The sequence below is a fragment of the Etheostoma spectabile genome, chromosome 13 (assembly GCF_008692095.1).
Source record: "Etheostoma spectabile isolate EspeVRDwgs_2016 chromosome 13, UIUC_Espe_1.0, whole genome shotgun sequence".
Lineage (NCBI taxonomy): Eukaryota > Metazoa > Chordata > Actinopteri > Perciformes > Percidae > Etheostoma > Etheostoma spectabile.
Window position 1 is genome coordinate 4,217,084 of NC_045745.1, and position 22,881 is coordinate 4,239,964.

General features: G+C 42.3%; 1 protein-coding gene across 1 annotated transcript in view; it reads left to right on the forward strand.

Annotated features, from left to right (window-relative positions):
• The window catches only part of abr (ABR activator of RhoGEF and GTPase), a 143,066-nt gene that overhangs the window by 97,667 nt on the left and 22,518 nt on the right, over positions 1 to 22,881 (forward strand). The window contains 2 exon segments of the mRNA XM_032533835.1: positions 1,893 to 1,990; positions 2,091 to 2,222. Coding sequence (XP_032389726.1) covers positions 1,893 to 1,990; positions 2,091 to 2,222 — 230 coding nt within the window.

The following is a 22,881-nucleotide window of genomic DNA, read 5'->3' on the forward strand; positions in this document are numbered from 1 at the left end:
CCCACTCCTACTCTGAGCCCGATAGTGACCTGCCAGGAAAATAAAAAAGTGTGGAGTTCCAGGCTTCTTTTAGTCTGCCCTACTTCTCAAAACCCTCTTGGATCCACTGCGAGGACACAAAAAGACCTCTCTATATATGTTCTCCCTGGCCTGTTTGAATTATAGGTCCGGGCACATTAAGCCATTTCAGATGGAGAGGAAATCAACTTCCAAAGGAAAGTGGGAGCTGCTCAGGACTATGAATACACTCTTCTCTGGGGACTAGATGGAAAAAGAGTAGTTTAAAACATATTAGTGTCTCAAAGAAATGCCCTCACTTATTTATTTTTAATTGAACACAGCCAACAGTTGTTTTTGTAGTCATAAAAAAGTGCCAACTGAATTGCATCTGTGTGCTTCAGTGTAAACTGGATCCCCTTTGATCATTCAAAAATGAGATCCCAGCTCTTGCAGCAGACCTTGACAGGTAGTGTGTGTATTTTTGGGACGTTGGATGTCAAAGCAGAGGTGACGGCTTTGGAGCTGGTATGCTTTAGTGCGTAGCGGAAGTGTACGGTAACTGGTTCATTTAAAACAAATATATATATATATATATAAATCCCAGATGGTCACACTGAATTCCCCTGCGCTGAACCTCCCTCATACCACCAGCGCTAATCCCTTCCTTGTTAGGGGTAATTATGCCAGAGCCTCTCAGGATGCTGAGAGGAAAAAAACAATACAAGAAATGAAACCAGATGGAATGAGATTCCATGATAGCGTATAGTCCTGTTAGTGATAGTTATATGGCCACACATGGGAATGTTTGCTCCGGTCGGTCGGTGTGCTTGGTGTCTCTAAATGCCCACAGCGCAGGTCAGGCTGATGTTTTTGATGTTGCAGTGTAATCATATTCTCCGTTGTTCTGCGAGTGTTTTATATGTATATGAGGTTGAGCCAGCCCCCGCTCTGTCTCTGGCTCCCTCGGTGACTCTCCTGGTGAAAGGTCGAGCAGTACATCCATCCATCATGCTGCCAGATGGAGGTTAACCCGAGAGACCAGGTCCGGGCTGCGGGACGTACTATTGACACTTTGCAGACAGCCGGCAGCGAGGTCTCCCGGAACTGCTACGGCAGCATTTAAAGAATCACATTAACAGACTTAATTGCTCCGTGTAAGACATGAGTGTCAGCTGATCCCAGGGGAGTGTGGCATGAGGATGTGAAGAGTGGAAGAGGGCCTCCTGGTCCTGAATGATGTGCACACAGGCAGGAAACAGATCGGCAATTTAAAGCTCTTTTTTTCACTTTGATGGAATGTAACCCTTTTATCTTTTGAGTGCACATTACTAATCTGATACCAGAATTAGATACTCACTGTCATTGTCAAAACAGTCTTTTTAAAACATTTTTTAATCAAAAATTTGTTCAGATGTGGGTTTAAATGTTTATAATATTACCTTTGCCAAGGAGATTATGTTGTGGGCTCGGTTTGTCGGCCTGTCAGAATGGACTTCTTGTCCGATTTTTGTAAAACTCGGTGGACATTTTTTAGACCGAATGATTAATTGATTACTCAAGAAAATAATTGGTAGATTATGCAATAATTAAAGTAATTGTTGCAGCCCTATGTGAGTATTACACAATATGAAAACCTGATTAAAGGGCAGAGAAACTAATTAACAAGAAATTCTATTTAATGAGAGACATTATCCATTCTATGACATCACTGCGCACTAAAAGTCCGTTTTAAGGGCTGTAATAACTATTAATAGCTGTAGCTGTGTAACTACACAGCATATGTTATCATATCTCATAAAATTACGCGAGTCATGTCACAATGACAAACCTAAATGTTGATTCAGTGGTCAGTGTTCCTGATGGATGTGTCTACCTTCTGTGTTTCCTCCCAGATCCATACTGCACCCTTGAAGTGGACTCGTATGGATACTTTGTCAGCAAGGCCAAGACCCGAGCCTTCAGAGACACCACAGAGCCACAGTGGAACGAAGTCAGTCGCCAAGACACCTGCTTTTAATCTCCATTTTGTATGTCGCTTATGCAATAGCAACCGTTTGATTCTCCTTTTCTGCGCCTGTGGGGTGGAATAGGAATTTGAGATTGAGTTGGAGGGCTCCCAGTACCTGCGGATCCTGTGCTACGAGAAGTGTTACGACAAAAGCAGACTCAACAAGGACGACAACGAGATTGTGGACAAGATCATGGGAAAAGGCCAAGTCCAGGTAAGATGACAGCTGCTGACAGGCCATCACAGCAACAACCCATACACAAAGACAGACTTCTTGTGTCCTCATGGGGACATTTCCCAACATGTGACTCATTTTAATTAGCTGTCTAGCCTCGGTGCACAACTGAGTGGTTTTGTCCTGGTGGCCTTTAATGACACTGGTTGAATTAATAGTCTGTAAGAGTTTATTTAAGTGGCGGGGGTTTCCCCTGTCTCGTTGTGAGAAATATTCCTATAAAAGTCCATTTCAGTCTTGTTAACTAGATCCTGCCTACACAGTGGAATATGTGGTTTTCTTGGTATTATGGCAAAATGCAGCTCTCCACTCTGCATCGTTGTTTAGGTTTTATGCATAAGCATAGAGTCATTTTTCCATTTTTCCAGAACTTCTTTGGAAAATCTATTTGGTCAAGTGAAGCTTGACTCCTGTCATTTTCTATGCAATTGAGCCCAAACGCTTCCTCCTCTGCAGTCGACAGAGCTTTGCTTTAAGAATGTGGGTTGGCTCTGAGGGTTTTAGTAGGTCTGATCATCAGTTAACGTCCGCATGTGACCGAGAAGTGAGCTTGTAGCAGGTTATTTTCGAACCTGCTTCTGAAACTTTAACTCTCCGAACTCAACAGAACATATAAATCAGTTGAAACTTTTCAAGATTTGTTAGTTGCTGCTGCACGTAGAATAACGTTTGTAGTCGCAGGTTAAAGCGGTGTCAGTGGCAAGTTGCATTGGGAATTCATATCTCCTATCTAACAGAGAGAGAAAGTGGAGCAAACATTAAAACGTCTGCGTATCGTCGTATTTTAAAAGTAAGGATGCATCTCAGAAATATCTTATACATCTCATGTCTTCGGTGGGTGTGTTGTTTCTCCTCAGACCTAAGTTCCTGTTTGGAATCTTTCAAACAGTCTTTGAAACACATTTGTTGTAGCATTTCCTGTTTGGCACCACCACTTTCCATGCTTTTCTCATTCGGTTTGATGATTTGTATCCTTTGAGTGTTGCCTTTGATTTCCTCTGACTAGCAAATGAGAGTGCACCACACAGGCATACTTTTCTTGTTTAACTGCATCAGATCCACATGCATCTTAATGTGGCATCAGATTTATTCTTACAAGGACCTTGAATGTTTCTAAAATAAGGAATGTAGTCACCTACTGTACAGAGATGATGAAGATCTGTGGATAATTACCTGCCAATCTTTGCTTCCGAGTGTAGTAGAAAATAATTCAACCTGGCCCGGCCTGTGTGAATGGGTTAATTGGGTCTAGAAACGACGCTTGATAAAAGATTGGTCGACCTATGAGGGGATTAAAAGCGTAATTGCATGGATGTGAGTGTGTAAAGTAATTGCTATGCAGAAAAAAGGACCTTTTCACAATTATACATTTAGTCAGTTGGTTAGTTTGCCCTGATTTTAAACAGTTCAGTCAGTCACCGTATAGTTTAAAAACTTGTTTTTTCCCCTAATTCTTATTCTATTATTTCCCTCCCTTTCCTTTGTTAAATGGGTCTATGCTATCTTTCCACATAAGGTACAGTGGTCCATCAATGGACAGTAAAACCCACCCTCTCTGGTACGGCTGCCAGTCAGAGACACACGCTGCTGCTGGGAACATCTACTTCCAGCCAATAACAGCTAAAAAAAACAAATAAATACACCACATGTTCTCCGGCTGCCTGTGAGAAGAGAAAACTAGAAATAGTTAGAGAGAGAATGGCATGTTCTGACCCGGACTCTATTTTGATAGTCAGATAATCATATCAGTTATGTTTAAAGCAAAGACACCAAATATTTGCTAGATGCTTTTCTTTGTCATATAACATGATGGTAACTGAATATATCTGTGTTTTGGATTGTTGGTTGGACATCTGAGTGGAACAGTAAGCAATACATCGTGAAAATAATCAACAGATTCCTCAATAATGAAAACAATAATTAGTTCTAGCCTTACATGTGTGCATCAGGTGAAACAGATACACTATCTGTGATATTAAAGGCACTGATAGTCTAGGGTAGTGGTGGAAAGTCCCCATCAATCAATATACAGTCAGCCTATTATTGATCTACTCCATAAATGAATGATGATCACTGTTGCCTTCCTATACTATGTTGAGACTCTGAATGCATGAATCCATGAACCAAAACATTTTTAGTTTTCTTCAGTATCACAGTAACTGCTAATGGTATATGCTAATAGCTAATCTGCCAATTTGCCATAGGCTGAAGAAGAGGGGCTCAAGTTGTTAGTTAGCCCACAGCGAACAAACTGTCTCAGTAGCAACATTGCTCTTCCTATTTACATCCCTCAAAGCTCCCAAATAACTGAAACTATTGTTACTAAACTTAGAGCATGATTATTTGCAAAATCAGAGTAAGACAAAGACTTTCAAACTGTCTTATTGCAATCAGCACTTCACTTCACTTAAGCTATCATGGCCAAATGGTGCTGTATTCAAGGGCGTTTGATCCCTGAAACATCAAATTTTTAGTTCTTTTGAGAAAAACCTAACCACCGAAGCTGAATTCTCACTTCCGTCTGGATGTACTTTTGGTTTACTGTCACTTAAAGATGATGAAATCCTGAGTAAAGAGTTGTCTATCTGACCGCACAGTTTTTATGTAAGGCTGTGATTAGAGATGGTGGGACAGATGTTTCGTCACATAGATATCTCATGTCATATGGATATGGCAGCCAGTGAACCTAAGTATTGTACATTTTTACAAAGAATCAGCCAGAGGGACATGAGTCCAGAGTGCATACCTAAAGAGACTTTCACTTGGAGTTGGCCTGTTTGCTTTTCCTGGTGAAGTTTAGAGGGAGCCTTCAGTGTTTTGTTTTGCTCTCTGGAGACCCTCTGATTTATTTAACAAACTTGAGGAATACTGACTGACCATAAATGGACATATTGGGCTGGAAGTCTTCACTTTTTTACCCACTGCTGTTCCTTCACTTTGTTACGATGAGAAAGTTGATCGCCTCTGTCATCTGATGATGTGATGTTTGGGGTCAGAGGTTTTATTTTGATAGAAAGAAACCTGTAGGATTTTTGATGCCGGATTTTTTTCTAAATGGCATGCCCTAATGCACATGCACACAAACACAGGGTCCAAAAAGCATTAGAGAAAGACAACAGTAGCACTCATGTTAGCTTGATTGAGTTGCTTGTCCAGAGGCAAAGATACCAGCGTTTATTTCCAGCCCTTCAACCAACAGATGTCTCCCGAGCAGATAACCTCTGATCTCTGAGATCACGTTGTTAATCCTCCATTAAATGGCAACAACGTCGTGGTGTCTCTCCCCCTGTCTCTCAAACTGGCAACACAAATGGATTCTTAAAGGTCTCCGAGCAGGCGATGTGGAAAATTGATTAGGATCCAGTAGTTGCCAGTTAAAGAGAAGTGCTGCCTCCAGTAAGTTGTTTCTGTGGCACGTTGTCACTGATATTTTTCCTCTGTGAGCATTGATTGTCTTCTGGCTAAACACACTTGTTGTACACATGGTGTGCCCTCAGTTACAATCGGACACTTTGATTATTTTTGCTATTAGATGTTGGTTCTAGATTTTAAAAGCTCCAATAAGGAGACTGATGTTTTTTTAATTAGAAACTCTTTAGACTCAGGCTTTGTTGATTTTTTGATAATATTGCATTGCCAGTGTGATGCTTCATAATCTCTAGTTGCTTTAATGGGACACCAAACTGAACTGATCTCCTGCTCTGCCTCATGAGCTGTGCGAGTTCTCCCAAGTGACCCTCATGTGTTGGGTGTAGCTTGCAATACTTGTCTTCAGAGGACCAGTTATGCAATTCTTTAGGTCAACAGCCCCAGTGCTTTGTGTAGCAGGAATGCATCATATCCCCCAGTGTCAGCAATGCTTTCAACTGGTAATCCGGTCCTCATGTACCCCATCCCCTGGGCTCACCTCTTAAGGCTTTTATTTCTTGTCTTATCAGGGGAAGAGTGTGTTGTCTTTCATACTCCTCCCATCACGCTCAGTCCTTTAGTCTGTCGCACTGTTAAGGAAGAGAGAGGGAGAGAAAATGGGATTCCACCGTAAGTAAGGTGTTCCTCATGGCTCTTAATTTACATCGTTGAGGTCCTTTTCTGGGAGCAGAGGTTATCAGAGTATGAGGGGGAAAGGGACAGAGGCAAGCCTGTGTTTCAAAAACATCCAGAAGTTAGTTGTTGTAGTTTGACCAGCAGCAGCAGTGGCTGTGACTCACAGCTCATGGAGGCACTTATGATACTTTAAAACCCTTAGCGCCTGGTTGCGGCCATTTGCGTCAAAATGCGTGCTCCTTCTTGGAGTCATAACTCAAATCTGAACACACATTCTTATTTTTAGATTCAGTGGGACTTACACTTCTTGAGGATCTTTTCCATCACAAATAAAAGACATATCTCTACTGGGATTCATAGAAAAGGGCCCCCACTTGAACCTCTCAACCTCTTCCGTCCCCTTCTCCTCCCGGCATCCCTAACACTCGTGCACCCCCCTCTGCCAGACAGCAGTGTTACCGTGTCTCGATAAGCAGTAACCTGATCGTTTTGAACGGCTTCCCGGAGATAATGGGAGCCAGAGATATTGGGCATTAGGGGCGAAAAGAGGAAGGGGCGATGAAGCCGTTTGTTCCTGGCAGCTCTTAGCTCTCCCCCCCCCCCCCCCCCCCCCCCCCCCCCCCGAAGCCAAGGAGCTGGACAGGGGTGCACGCATTAACAGGGAGTTACTGTAAAAGTACGGGTGCACAGGGGTTGTAAAGTTTGAGGGCGAGCATCTATCAGCACTCTTATTCCCACTTAAGAGTCGAAGCGCTTTCCTCCACATAAAGCATTAGATGCAAAGTTTGACATTTACATGCCATGTGAAGGGTTTATTGGTGAAAGTGCTGTTGTTTGGGCTAATAGCTGGCTAGCCATCAAGAGAATTAGTGGGGATGTTTGTGGACCAGTGGCACTTAGCCAGCGTACCAAAGTGCAGGCCTCAAACTCTGATCTAATCTCTTAGCACTCGATCAAACGTCATGCCAACATCAGGCTGTCATGACAATGAAATACAGCCTGGTGAGTGCAATTACTCATGTGTACAGTACGAATGTACAGTATGAAGAAACTGTAAAGGAAATGTCATTAGAAAAGCAGTGACAGTATTTGTAAGCAGATGGGGGAATTAGCAGTTCCAAATTAAGATATTTTTGTATTTAAATAAAACAGTTGTAGTGTAGCACAGAATTAACACTAACGAGAACCAAAGAAATTGTTCCCTTCTTTTGTTTTGTTTTTCATGGAGATTGTGTCCAGGACTCCCATTGTGATGGTGACTGATTGTTTTTCTGTGTATTTTCAGTTGAAAATGTTTTGCCTCTTGGGCATGCAGGATGGTAGTATTTCATGTAGTATTTGTTTTTTTTAAACATGGGGCATAGTGGTGTGTGTGTGTGTGTGTGTGTGTGTGTGTGTGTGTGTGTGTGTGTGTGTGTGTGTGTGTGTGTGTGTGTGTGTGTGTGTGTGTGTGTGTGTGTGTGTGTGTGTGTGTGTGTGTGTGTGTGTGTTGGTATTGATTTATGAGTGTCTAATAAATGGTATAGTTTATTTTGTTTCTGTCTTCCTGTCATTTAGGGCTGTGATCTGTCATGTTTCCACCCCTCACACCCCCTGCAGCCAGACACACACACACACACAAACATAGCTGTCAACAATATTAACAGATGGGACTCTGCTGTGTGTGTTCACATCCCCTGGGGACAAACCAGACTCGCATACACACACACACGGGTGATGGGCTAATTGTAAATTATATCAATAACTTTAGTCTGCTACATTACCTGGTGTTTATTAGCTTTTGTCTCCTTTGTGTGGCTAAGCGTTTGTGTGGATGTGTGTGTTGGGGTGGGGGTTTTAGATGGATGGAGTGCGTTCTTTTGTGCAGCAACAAAGAAAGTCCTCATTACTTTTTTCCTCATAAACGCGCTTATTTCATTCTTTATCATCCCTTTTGTTTTTTTTCTTTCACTATATTTTTAATGAGGCTCATCCCTCATAGTCTTTCCATGTTCGAGCATATGGTTCTTTTTTATTGATGAGTTCCAATTAAGCTGACTTCCTCATCAGAAGATCCTTGATCAGTGGAGCTGATAGCAGTGTTTTGATGGATTTGTAGTCTTTCCCTGTCATCTTCCCACAAAGAAGCTCCTACGTCACAACCCTCACTTAGACAGCCTTTGTTCCCACTTAAAACAATCTCTCCCTGCCACATGGGATATGCATGCCCTAAATAACTACATGCACTTCTGGAAGCATTCTTAGATGATGCAAACGTACCGATACCCACTGTTTTTTCACTCTGTGAGTGGAATAGGAATAGGAAAAGCCCCTAACCAGCCAAATCTAGTTTGTGTTAGTGTGAAAAACAAAACCTACACATTTGATCAACATTTGTCATCCAGCTTGGTGCTGTTGTTGGGTTTGGCTCAAAATCAGATTTAATAGGCTGGGATGAAAAGGCAGTAATGAGGAATTAGAATGTGTTGTCATAATGCCATCTTCTTATAGAAAAGGATGATGACAGCAGCAAAACCAAATGTTTTGTATGTATGTTGGACTGTCCTGACCTCACAGGCCGTCATGTGGAATGACGTCAACCATGTACAGCAAGTAGCCTAACTACATTTGTCTTGTGAGCGTGTGAGTCGGTTGCACTTTGACCTGAAGTTCTGCTTTCAGTCTAGTCAGCTCCATCTTTACTTAAATCACTGAGTAATGACTAAGATCTATTCCAGTCTAATTCGGTATAAACAACATTTGTCATGGTCTTTTGTGATCTTGAAAATGAAAAATTCAAAATCTGAGATTAACTCATGCCCAGATTTGTGGTGTATGTTGTTAATACCTACCAGAGTGAAATGGCATTGACTGACTAACCAACACAAATATCACATACGTTATACATATGCGCTCTACATACACAGAGTACAGATAAGGCGGATGGTAATGACATTTGTATTAAATCATAAACCAAAGTATTGGACACCAAAGTCATTAAAATGTATATTGAGCAAGCCATGAAGTATGAGCCAAATTCCATGGCAGTTCATCAAATAGTTGTTGAGATATTTCACTCTGGACAAAAGTGGTGGACCGGCCCGACCCACACTGCCATCTATAGAGCCACACTGTTGGTGTGGCCAAAAAACATTATAGATTTTAGAACTAAACTGAATGTGACCAGTTATGAGTAAAGGGATGCCAGAAGTGGTTAAAATGTCAACTGCTCTACAAGTCGGAGGCGTTGACAGACTTTTGATTCCGCCAAGGAAAAAAAATGTGAACTGTGAACCGTGTAGGAAGAGCAAAGCAGGGCCGCTGTGCTCTAGCTGTGGAATGACTAAGGACCCAGTGAAAGAATAAAGCCTAAAGACTAAAAAGCCTAACAGGATCTCTGTGTGACCTTCTTCAAATGTCCCTGCCTCCTTTTCTCTCACCATCTCATTTATCCCTCTCTTTCTTTTTTTGCCCAGCAAAAAATACAAACCCACTGCTCTCCAATGGACCTCAGAGATGTTGAGGGCAGCAAGCTATGTAATTGTTTGTCATTATGACATTACATAATGGATCGGGGAAGTGTAAGGGACTGACAACAGATGTATGATTTCCTACCATGATCATGCATATGCGGCACACGTGGAGAGACACAGAAGAAAAAGGAGGAGGAGGAGGAGGAGAATAGGAATGAGAGCCCCAGATGGTGGCCAATTATGTGATGCTGAGAGTTAAAGTGAGAACAAAGGAGCTCATCACCGCCTGAGAAATGAAAAGCTCTCCAGAGAGAAACCGGGAATCTCTCCACGTATTAACTACCGTCTTTTTGTCTTGTGGAGGAGTCAGGGTTCAGAAATAATTGGAAGCAGTCTGAACAAAAGAGGGGTCAGCTAATACAACGAGTGTCATATCAGAGCACAGAAGCAGTCAATGTCTATGCTTCAATACAAGCGTGAGAGGGGATGAGAGCCTCTCAGTCCGGCCATAAGAGCTTGAGTTTCCATTTTCACCGATCAGGATCAGTTAATTCGGGTGTTACTAAAATTTCCCAGTGCCTCTCTTATTGTTTCAACTGCTTAGTAGCTTTGGAGCCTGAGGCTTGAAGAGAATAAAGCGGAGGCAGAGAGAAGTAAGAAGTGGCGATTAATAATGACAAGTAGAGTTCCTGTTAACACCCCAACCTCTTGCTGTCTTTGTAACCCTGCTGTGTTTAAAGTTCTTATCCTGTTTTCATAGCAAGGGACAACCGCCAGCAGACCAACAAATGGTGACAAAGTGAAAAATCAAAGACAAATCCCTCTTTTATTTGATTATACTCTGTGTTCCTTCTTTGGTCTATCTGCAACAATAGTTTGTATCTTTGTATCCTGGAACATTCCAAATTTCATTCAGGGTTTTTTCCCTTCATTCAGGGCAGTTATCTTTTCTTCTAATTTGCTAATAAACTTCACATTCACACATTTCTTGGCTTCTCTCAAGTCGTGGATTTATAGACAACGGATGACATTGGGGGAAGAGATTCACCTCATCCCTCTCATCACTGTCCCAGTCGGACTCTCTGAGGGGCAAAGCTCATTTCATGCTTGGCTCTGTCTGCCAGCGCTCTGAGAGGCTCAGCCCATGGATGGTCTAGGGTTTGGGAAATCCCTGGGTGGTCAATGGATGAGTGTCCTGTGAATTCAGATATGCTTGGAGATGCATCATTTGTTTCTGTTCTGTCCTCTTGATTTATTACCAGGTTTACCTTGTTTTAGGCTGGTTATTAAATCTTTATGATGTGAAATTCTTAGTCATCTAAAGTAGTATCGGATCATGTAAATTAGATTGACGACCTGGGCTAAACCCGGGTTAGAAAGCATCCAATACCTTCCTCACATTTAATTACGGTCAAGTGCTTTAACAGCTGAAGTGATTTTAACTGTTGTCCACCAGGAGCAAAGATGGAAGTTGGGTGATGGTGGTCGGGGGGGGTTGGCTGGGTTGACAAAATGTCTGACTTTAAACGTAGAAACTGCCATTCCTTTCCCGTTTACGAACGATGCTAAGCTATGCAAACCAGATGCTGGCTGTAGTTAATGGACTACTATGAGACTGGAAATGATTTTTATTTTTTTTAATCTCTGCAAGAAAGCAAATAAGCGTATGTCCCATAGGTGTCAAAATATTCCTACCATCCCTCTCCTCCATACTGTCCTCCTTTGTCCTTGGTTGACTGGTTGGACAGTTCTACAAAGACACCTCTCAGTATTTCTCTGCCTTCTTTTCTTAATCTTAATCCGATCACTGCCAGAACCAAGTCTCTGACCACCAGATGCAAATGCCTTTTTTATAGCCCAGAATTCTTTCTGCCTCTCTGCATCCCTTGTCTTCTTGTTGTTGTTGGCAGCTTTCTGGCCCATATTAAAGTAAATGGGCCTCAGCAGCACACTGAGCCTCAGCATGGAGAGACACTTTTGGCTTTAATGTGGCCAGATGAGGGACCAGAGCTGTTCCTACAGCAGTAAGATGCGATGGATATCCATCTGTAGCTGACGTTTCCTCTGGGATGCGTTTTGTTTTGAACCCCGGGGAAGCTAGTGATCGGGTTTGACAGTTATAAAGCTGTAGCGTTGACTCAAATGCCACTTTGTTAAAATGTTCTCCACGGCTGTTTGTTTAGACGTGATGGTTGTGCAGGAACTTTGATGCTTTCCACATGGCCTTAGCTGGGGTCTGAGATTGAGTATGTGCCTACTGAGGCTGTTATTATGCAGGATTGTTGATCTGCAGTGGGGCCTGTTTGAGGTTTGGGTTCTTCCCCAAATTGGAGATATGGTGGGGAGGACAGTGGGGCAGGGGTCGACAACAGGAATAAATGGAAGTGCAATTATGTTGTCTTTCTTTTTTTAGGCTAAATTCATCCAAAGGATGCTGTAGTATTGTAAGTAAGCAGAGTTTTAGCTTGGTTGATGAGAATGGAAATTCAGGGTAAGCTATCGGGCAATATCTGTAAAGCTTGTAGGAATTCAGTTTTGTGTTGCAGGGTGATCTCCCTGTACTACATCCAGTCTACTGTGTAGCGATCCACTCTAAACGGTTTCCCCAGAAACGTCCATAAGAATCCGGCAGTTTAGTGTGTCAGAGGGATTACTGTCGATCCTGGTTTCAGGATATTTGTCAATTATCCATGATCCAATGACAACATTTTGTATATCAGCAGAAGTGGTTTAGATCTAGTGATGTTTAGACAGAGGTACATGGTCGATCCCAACATGATGGGAGAAACAGCAGAAAAACAAATGGTTTGACCGCCATGATCAGAAGAGGTTTTGATATTGTCTCTGTGTTTTACAGTCATGCTTCCATTTTATTGCTCACAGACATCCGTGTTGAAAATTCTAGTCATTTTTTTGAGATGAGCTACACCCCTGCTGTCTGCCAAGAGCTGTGGGTCTATGTGCGTCTGTGTACTCATTCCCAGGGTGCCCCTAGTCCTTGAGCCCCACAGTCTTAGTTGAAGTACCTTTTAAAGCTGTGTGTGTCTCAGAAAACTGTCAGCTCTGTCTTTACGCACTCTGCCTGGCTCCTAATGCCCCAGTAACTCTCATGCTCATGGAGGTACACTACCGTTCAAAAGTTTGGGGTCACCCAAACAATTTTGTGTTTTCCTGAAAAGTCACACTTATTCACCAGCATACGTTGTGAAATGAATAGAAAATAGAGTCAAGACATTGACAAGGTTAGAAATAATGATTTGTATTTGAAATAAGATTTTTTTTTTACATCAAACTTTGCTTTCGTCAAAGAATCCTCCATTTGCAGCAATTACAGCATTGCAGACCTTTGGCATTCTAGCTGTTAATTTGTTGAGGTAATCTGGAGAAATTGCACCCCACGCTTCCAGAAGCAGCTCCCACAAGTTGGATTGGTTGGATGGGCACTTCTTGCGTACCATACGGTCAAGATGCTCCCACAACAGCTCAATGGGGTTCAGATCTGGTGACTGCGCTGGCCACTCCATTACCTAGAATACCAGCTGCCTCTTCTGCTCTAAATAGTTCTTGCACAATTTGGAGGTGTGGTTTAGGGTCATGTCCTGTTGTAGGATGAAATTGGCTCCAATCAAGCGCTGTCCCTGGGTATGGCATGGCGTTGCAAAATGGAGTGATAGCCTTCTTACTCAGAATCCCTTTTACCCTGTACAAATCTCCCACCTTACCAGCACCAAAAGCAACCCCAGACCATCATATTACCTCCACCATGCTTAACAGATGGCGTCAGGCATTCTTCCAGCATCTTTTCATTGTTCTGCGGTCCACAAACGTTCTCTCTTTGTGATCCAAACACCTCAAACTTGGATTCATCCGTCCACAACACTTTTTTCCAGTCTTCCTCTGTCCAATGTCTGTGTTCTTTTGCCCATCTTATCTTTTCTTTTATTGGCCAGTCTCAGATATGGCTTTTTCTTTGCACTCTGCCCTGAAGCCCGAATCCGCAGCCGCCTCTTCACTGTAGATGTTGACACTGGTGTTTTGCGGGACTATTTGATGAACATGCCAGTTGGGACCTGTGAGGCGTCTGTTTCTCAAACTAGAGACTCTAATGTACTTATCTTTTGCTCAGTTGTGCAACGCGGCCTCCCACTTCTTTTTCTACTCTGTTAGAGCCTGTTCTGTCCTCTGAAGGGAGTAGTACACATCGTTGTAGGAAATCTTCAATTTCTTAGCAATGTCTCGCATGGAATAGCCTTATATTTCTAAGGACAATAGACTGTCGAGTTTCAGATGAAAGTTCTCTTTTTCTGGCCATTTTGAGCGTTAAATTGACCCCACAAATGTGTATGCTCCAGAAACTCAATCTGCCAAAGGAAGTCATTTTTGTAGCTTCTGTAACGACCTAAACTGTTTTCAGATGTGTAAACATGATTGCACAAGGGTTTTCTAATCATCAATTAGCCTTCTGAGCCAATGAGCAAACACATTGTACCATTAGAACACTGGAGTGATAGTTCTGGAAATGGCCTCTATACCCTATGGAGATATTGCCAAAACCAGACATTTGCGCTAGAATATCATTTACCACATTAGCAAGGTATAGAGTGTATTTCTTCAAAGTTAAGACTAGTTTAAAGTTATCTTCATTGAAAGTACAGTGCTTTTCCTTCAAAAATAAGGACATTTTAATGTGACCCCAACTTTGAACGGTAGTGTATGCATCTTCTGCTGGTTCAAAATTAGTGAAGGAAGAGTGACTTTCCAATGAGACATTTTGACGAAGATGAGAATTGGTAAGCTAGTCAATTCCCCAAACCTTTAGTTTATGTTTAGCTTGTGTTTCCTCTACACCATATGCAGATGAAAGTGTAGCCGACTCTTAATCAGTAGCTTGAGGTGCTGCCACTGTTATTTTTGGGTTTCTGCGTGCCGTTTTTGCATGTTAGAGTGTTGCAGAGGCATCTGCTCGGCTTCTGTGGTGATCTAACAGTATTCATGGGTGAGTCAAGAGAGAAAGCCCCCAGCCACAAACACACAGTGAATTCGCCTGCAAAATGGAGAGAAAAATGAGTGGACATGAAAACTGCTGGCTGAGGGAAATACACGTATTAATAGTACTCTTCCCAGGCTTTTAGGACGATTTGAAGTGAACGTTATGTCCCTAAATAGGGCTTTTAGCCTGTAGCCTTATCTGGACTGTGACTTTTAACCCCAATGTAAGCATGAGTTGATGTACAGTGGCTGTGCTGTGTTTAGTGATGTCCAGATTTATATCTGAACGTAGTGCGTAGTGTGTGCACGGCAGCTGGGAGATGAGGTTTATATGGTTTTAGTCTGATAGCTCAATGTTCCTTGCTAAAAAGTCATTCATTTTGAATGCTTGCTGGTTAAATATTTGACTTACACTTACTTAATAAGTACCACACAAATAAATATTATATGGATTTTGTACTACCATATGGGTTTTTGGCTGTTTTACTGTCTTCTCTTATGAAATGGTTTGTGTCAGTAGTTTCAGGTCTTGGCGCAAACCTGCGTGCTTGCGTGTTTGTTTTCCCTCTCTTCACATTTTAGCTAGTCCTGATGACCTTTCCGTATTCCTTCCGCTCCACTTCACAGAGTGGTACAAGACCTCTCCATGTTTAATGCAAATGCAGCCAGGGAGTGTAATACTGAGATGAATTTTGACCATTGAGCGTTTATTTTGTAGTTTCATGTACAGAATCTACGCTCTGCAAACCCCCAGCTACTTTCATTGGATCAAGTTTTCATAACTTTGGTTATTGCAAAGGCTATGGCTTCCCATTAAATTAGGCTGTTCATATGGCAGGACTGTGAGCAGTGCCAGGCGTTTGATCCTGCTTTATGACTTCCTGTCCCAGGGCGAGGGAGGGAGCCTGCCCATTTCCTGTTCGGACTGTGCAGACTGCATGAACTCCGGGCTGGGGTACTAATCGCACAGGCTCTTATCTAATTTGTTTTTGTTTATATCAGTGAATATCAGAAACCTCGCCCACTCTTGAAAGTCCAAAACTGAAGCTGAATTAGATATGTGGGAGTGTTTTTGCTTTCCAAATGGGCCACTGACAGCTGGCCACCCTGACAGGAGTTTGCCTTCACTAATGAAACGTAACATTCCTCTTGGCAGATATCCATACGCTGTAATGAGGTGAAAGGATGTAAACATAATAATGGTTATATAGTGGATTTTACTTATTGTTTACCTCTTCCACAGCCGTAAAAACAAAGAACTTTCAATAAGCTTCTTCTATTCTAACCTGGGACCTCAATATTGGCCCCCTTTGGCCACCACAAATGAGGCTAATAATGATGTCATTGTTTTCATGTGAAGGAAATGTTCTAAAGTCCTCCCAGACTCCCTACGGGGATGTTTTGAACTTGTCAGCTGTGTAAAAGATGAGGTTTTCCAGTGTGCTTAGATAGTGTTAATGGTCTCACCAAATCCAAGTCTGGAGCTGCGGCTCATGTCAACTTGATCTTCTGCCTTTCTCACACATTAAGGAATGTTAATCCTAGCTCAGCACTTGACTTTTTAAACAAAAACACATCAAGTGACACGTACTGATCCAAATGTTTGTTCTATTGTCAGCAATTTATGCACTCACTCATAAGTTTGCTTATGGTATGCAACACTTGAATAAGGCACACTTTGAAATGAGCCACTATGACTGAAACGCACAATATGTAAATATCTGCCTCAATGGAAACAATAACAAAAGACGGAGATTGGTGACGTTGTGAAATAGCGTGGTAATTGGGGGGGGGGGGGGGGGGGGCATCGTCACCGTCATAGCAGTCAGTTTCTTCCGGTTAGGATTAAAATGAGTGTTATTAGGGTTTTACCGGTAGGTGAGTCATCCTCCGCTCCAAAACAAATGAACCAGGTCAGTTAAACTGGTAAAAACACAAAATCTCATATAACAATCTCTGACGCTGTTTAACACATCCGTGAGGTCATGATAATGTGGCTTAAAACTGGATTTAAAGTCATTATGACAGCTTCTAGCAGGCAACCACAGTGCTGGCGCCTGTGCAGACTGCGGGGGGGTGTGACGCTGTTGACAGGCGACCAAATGGAAACGGACCGTTACCTTGGGTTTGACCATTGTTGCCAACATTTTTGTATAATGTAAGTACACAACTCAACAAAAATAAATAACATAGGTCTAGTTTGTTGACTTATTAATGCCTTTAAGTTACTTACAGAATTACACCTTTATCCAGTGAAATGTACCAGTTTAACCTAGCAGAAAACCGTGTTTTCCTCAGATGACGAGTGCTTTCTGTGCATTGCTTCGCTCGAAGCAGCCTGTTGCATAACCAGCGTGTCGTGCTGAATTCATCAGAGCAATTTCTTTTTCTTTTTTTCAACCTTGCTGGCAGAGTCATGAAATGTGTTGATCCGGCGGGGGTGCTAGCTCGAGTGTTGTACCTGTTCCCTCTGCTGGTCCCGCTTTCAAAGAGCTGAGTGGGTGGTATAAGAAGTCTATTTCACAGAGTCACAAATTGTCTGAATTATGCAATGTGTGTTTTATAATAGTGTGTGTTTGTGTGTGTGTGTGTGTGTGTGTGGGGAATCCACCACGATCCAGCCTCACTGATCCTGCCATTATCAATCATTAGTGAAAAAACACTCTTGTTTTGTTTCAAAGCCGTCTTCTTTGTCTGTGAATTGGAAGAAAAAAAATCGGGGAATGAAATAGAAGAAAGAAAAGAAGGGACTTAGTGACCGAGAGAGATACATCAGAGAGAAAACGTTTAGCCACAGATAGTCCTTCTAAGCCTGGGGGGGGGTTTGCTGGGCTGCCTGCTAACTCTGTTAAACAGAGATTGGTCATCATAACAACCCCAACAGCATTGTACTTGTCTGGAGCTAAAGCAGGTAGTGTCTCCATCACGGTGGGAAGTTACACTTTTTTGCCACAGGGGCTGGTGGATGCCCAATTTTACCAGCCACTTACTTTTTTTACCAGCCACTTTTTCCGTAATTCAAATTTTAAAAAAAAAAAGTGCACTTGCATATTTTGAATTGCTTCAGTATACTATTTTGTATTATTAATACATATTGTTTAATATAAGCAAATAAAAAATGATGTGAAAAACATGTGCCTTTATTGCCACACTCTGCTCCTGGCTCCATCTTTGCCAGCTGTATGGCCGTGCACTTGACATGAGACTTGGATGACTCGTGGTCTTTTATTGCCTCTAATTTAAGGTTAGTTGTTCCTCTAACAAACAAATTGTTTTCATTTTCTGAAGACGAGTAGGTTCGACAGTAAGTACAATGCATGGACTGGTCATCTGTTAGGTAGGCGGTAGACAATATCATATCATCACCACCATCGTGATGGTTGACCGGCATCACGATGGAGAGCCACCATTGTGATTCCCCCCGTTCTTGTGTTCATGTGCGCTGCAAGAGTTATGTTTCTGTTTACTGACTGCGTTGTCCAGTGCAAATATAACCGAGAATGTAGTTTAATCTCGGTGATGATGGTATATTAGGTTATTACTGTTGCTCTGTCATCATCACATACCCTTCACCATACATAGAGATAGGCATGGGGAACTTTCCATAACATTATCTCTCAATGCAAATCAAACCAGCTATTCAGTTAACTGAAGTAACACCCTGCCAATCTCTATGTATGGTGAAGGGTATGTGATGATGGGGGGGCAAGGGAACTTAATGAGGATGCATATTATCCTGGATATATGAAATAACTGGCCTTTAATGATAAAAATCTGCCTGCTTCTATAGGGGTGTGTATACTTTTGCCTCCTGTATTTTAAGGAAGAACATTTAAGGAATACATTATTCATTAACAAAGAAATGCTATACAAGGCAAAGTCACCTGCCACTTTGAAAAAGTACCCACCATTGGCTGGTGGCGGGTGCTAATTTCCCACCCTGGTCTCCATTGATTAACTAATCAATTTTTCACCTTCAAGTTGATGGCTTCTTCGCCTGCTAAGAAGGTTTTGACCCTACGCTGATTTTATTTAAACTTTGTGGGTAGAGCAGGTGCACATATACTTCGAGGCTTATGCCTTGACACAGAGGTCCAGGGTTTGAGTCTGACCTTTGATGATTTCCTGCAGGTCTCCCCCCCCCTCTCTCCCCTTTCTCACCTAGCTGTCCTGTCCATTAAAGGCGGAAAAGCCCAAAAATAATCTTTAAAAAAAAAACTGCTCAAAGGAATAATGCAACATTTTAGGAATTTTCTTGCAGAGAGTTGGATTGATACCATTTTCATGTTTGTATACTGAATATAAAGCTACAGCCAGTTAGCTTAGCTTAGCTTAGCATAAGGACTGGAGGCAGGGGAAACAGGCTAGGGCCTAAAGGAACACATTCTGCCTACTAGCCACCTCTGAAGGGGTTTTACACTGAGGTTATATGCTGGACATTTTGACAACGAGACTCCAGTTAATGTATGGGGTGTTTTGTTTTTCATTTATTATTTTCTGTTTACTTGAATAGGGATAGATGCTACGCCATTTGGCATTTCAATCTCTGTGTGTTTAATGCGCCAGTTTATATCGCGATGATGATAAAAAAAAAAGAGATATTGTGCTTCCCTTCTCCAAATAAACCCCCAGTTGCATAACACGTTCTCATCTCACCTCATGCCATTGGAGATCATCCTATCACCTCGTCTCCCCTCTTCCTTTTCCCTGCCTGGGGAATCTTCCAGGTGGCGGTCCAGTCAGCCTTGTCTTTACACTTTTAGAGTGAATTATTCAAGCAGGTCTGCACTCTCTTCACCACTAGATCTAGGTCACACTGTTCAGATGTAACTCTGCCTTGTCCCAGTAAAGCGAAGGGCACAACGCCAAGCTCACAACTTAATGGGCTAACATGCACAGGATGGTTGTGGAGAAATCACACCGTACTCCAGTCTACACAACACAGATGTTGCTGAAACCGAGGAGAGTGTGTCATCCCCCCGATACTTCTTACCTTTGACCTATTTACACACATTAAAATGGATGCCAGGTGTGATTGCAACTGAAAATATTGTTTGTGCACATGAATAAACCAAGCTTAAGCAAAATACAGCAAACGAGTGCTCTAGCCAGAAAAACCTGGACACAGCAACGATGGCCAAACCTGCTACAGAAAGATTTTGGTATCGCAATCTCCTCTTCTCCTTGCAGCTAAGGAAAAAAAATAGACCCAGACGTTTGGGATTATGCGGTTTCTGGATGCAATGGTGCTTTAATGAGTAATGAAATCTAAACTTTTGAATAATTCCAAAAGTTCTTTTGCACCACCTGGGGCTTTCTGCCTCTTCCATTTTATTATGAGTCATGAGTGTTTATTTTAAGCAAACTCAAGTTTTAGCTCAACTCAGATTGGATGTTATAATGTTTGCCAGGGACTGGTGGATCAGTTGTAATTAAAGCTAGTTCACGGGGTTGTTTAGCTGTAATTACCTCCACTGAGGTGGAGCTGTTGTTTGTCTAAAAACACCGAGCCAAGGAACACACACAGGGCATCAGCTGTGTCATTGACTCAAATGATTATCAAATCCCAATCAAGAATGATTACAATAGAAATTAGAATAAATCAAGGGGGGACCGAGAAACATAACAATTTGCTATTACAACCAATTAGGTGGAAGAACATGAATCACTATGTGGAAATTCCATATAGTGGTTCATGTTTTTATTCCAAATAAAATGTGTACAGAGTGTGACCTCATTGTTTGTCATGCAGAACCTGCAGCGTTACTGCTTCACCATTTGCTCTTGCATCACTCTGCTTCTCCACCTCTAATTGTGCTTTGTTTCCTTTCGCTCCGTTTATCTTTCCAGTTCTCTCTCTGTCCTCACCTGCATCCACATTTCCTGATCACACTCAAAAATATATAAAGTGAAGGAAAAGCTTTATCTACCACTATGAAAATGGGAAGGCTTACGTTAGCTGGGTCTACTCACATATTTTTACATCTTGAATATGCTTTGTGTTTCTGCCCACTGTCTGCCTCTGAGACAACACACACACTCCTCTTCTCATCCCGACCACACCCAACAACAGACACCAGCTACACGCTAATGAAACCTTCTCCTTTTCTTTCCCCCCTCCCTTGCTCTCCATCCCCACTTTTGTTCCAAAGTGCTTAATAAGTGATGGAGCGGTTAATCTGAGGAAGATGCCCCCTAATGGCTCACATGAAAGAGAAGCAGGAATAATCTGTGGAGCACCCTAAGGCTATGATTTCCCACCCTGCCAAACCCCCTCTCGCCTCTGCACTCCCATTTTAGCACTCCCACTGTACCCAGAAGGACCCTCCCTCGAAAGCCCCCCTCTCACACACACACACACACACACACACACACACACAAACACACCTTCTCTCTTACCCTATTTCAGCTTCCTCTTGCCTAAGCTCCAGTGAAGGCAGCAGGAAAGATCAAAGAGGTGGAGTGGGTCATCCAGTAAACATACTTATAGAGACCATTCGAATTAAATCAGATTGAATTATCCGCTCTCACCACAGCTTGCGGCTATCGATGTCACCCAGCCTGTCATGTCAGCCAGACACAGGCTGCAGAGAGACAGACATGATAAAAACAGCACGTTTTGATAAAAACACAGCACGGGGTCGCTTCCCCCTTTTTTCAATTTCATCATGTTTTGATACCCAAGTTCCAAATGGTCACCTTTGTTCCTGTAGCTGCTTCACAGGGATTTACAGTAAGAATGTTGCAATATGAATGTGCACACACACTTTCAGAGTGAGATGTGTAGTGGCAGTTCAAAGCCCACATGAACAGAAGGGTACTGTAAAAAAATAAATAAAAAAAACACCACACTGTGTGTTTTCCATGACAGTCAAAATACAGAGTAGCTATTCACAGTAACTTTAGCTTGGTGGCAACCATACTGGCTTTGATAGAAATGTTAAAATATGGGCTGGGCCTTCATAAATGCAAAAAATACAACAGATTTAAGATATAGCCTGGACCTTACAAAAACTTAAAATACATAACAATACACTCAGAAATGCTCTTTGGAGTTTAAAGTAGTTTCTGCCAGCTAGGTAAAGAACGTTCTGTGTTAAAGGAATAGTTCAACATTTTAGGAAATACATTTTTTTGCAGCGCAGATGAGAAGATCAATACCACTCACATGTCTGTGGGTAAAGTATGGAGCTAGAGTCAGGAGTCAACCAGCTTAGCTAAGCATAAAGACTACTGTAGAACAGCAGGATACTGCTAGTCTGGCCTGTCCAAAATCTACCTAACAGCGCCTCTAAAACTCATGAATTTCATGATCATGTTTAATCTGAACACCAAATGTGAAACCAAATGACAAGCTTTTTTCTTAACCTTATTGGAGTTGCGTGTTGAAACTGTTGTGAGTTCCTGGACTTTCCACGAAGTTACAGTTATTGAGTTTTTTTTTTTTTTTAATTTCCCAAAATATTCATTTAACATATATCTAATATATAAGCCATTCATACATTTCTACAGGTCAGGCAGGACAGAACATGCACACACACACCCCAGACCCCAGCTGAGAGCTGGATCTAGGCCCAGGACCTTCTTGCTGTGAGGGGGGCCACTGCATAGCTTTCTACTCGAAAATCTGGGGTTGTAGTTCACAAGATCTTGTTAATGTCAAACGTTAAAACTTTAACTCAGGAGGGAATTTTTTGGAAAAAAAACAAAAACCATCGTGCACTGTTTAGCATCACACACAAGCTCTGTTTCCTACAAAGTGAGAGAACAGTGAAGGTTAACTACAAAACATTTACAGGCAGGTGTTTCAGCAGCTGTACAATGTTCCATACAGTCACTGGGTCACAGTCATCTGCTACATGACAAACACATTAAAAAACCAGACTGACTGCAGTGTCTGGACCCTCCCATGTTAATCCGCCAGGCATAGATTCTCAGAGCTGCTCCATATTCATGTGAGAGCGCCGTAGCCGTTAGATTGATCACTAATTTATCTCTGGCCTGTGGAGGTCTCTGTGATTGGCAGAGCAGTGCCGAAGCCTGCAGGACTCAAGGCCAGAGAATCGCAGAATCATCAGAATCCCAGTGCTTGTCAGGGAGCGGCCGCAGTCCCAGGTGGAGTTTGGAGTGCAAACCAGGCCCTAGTTCAACAC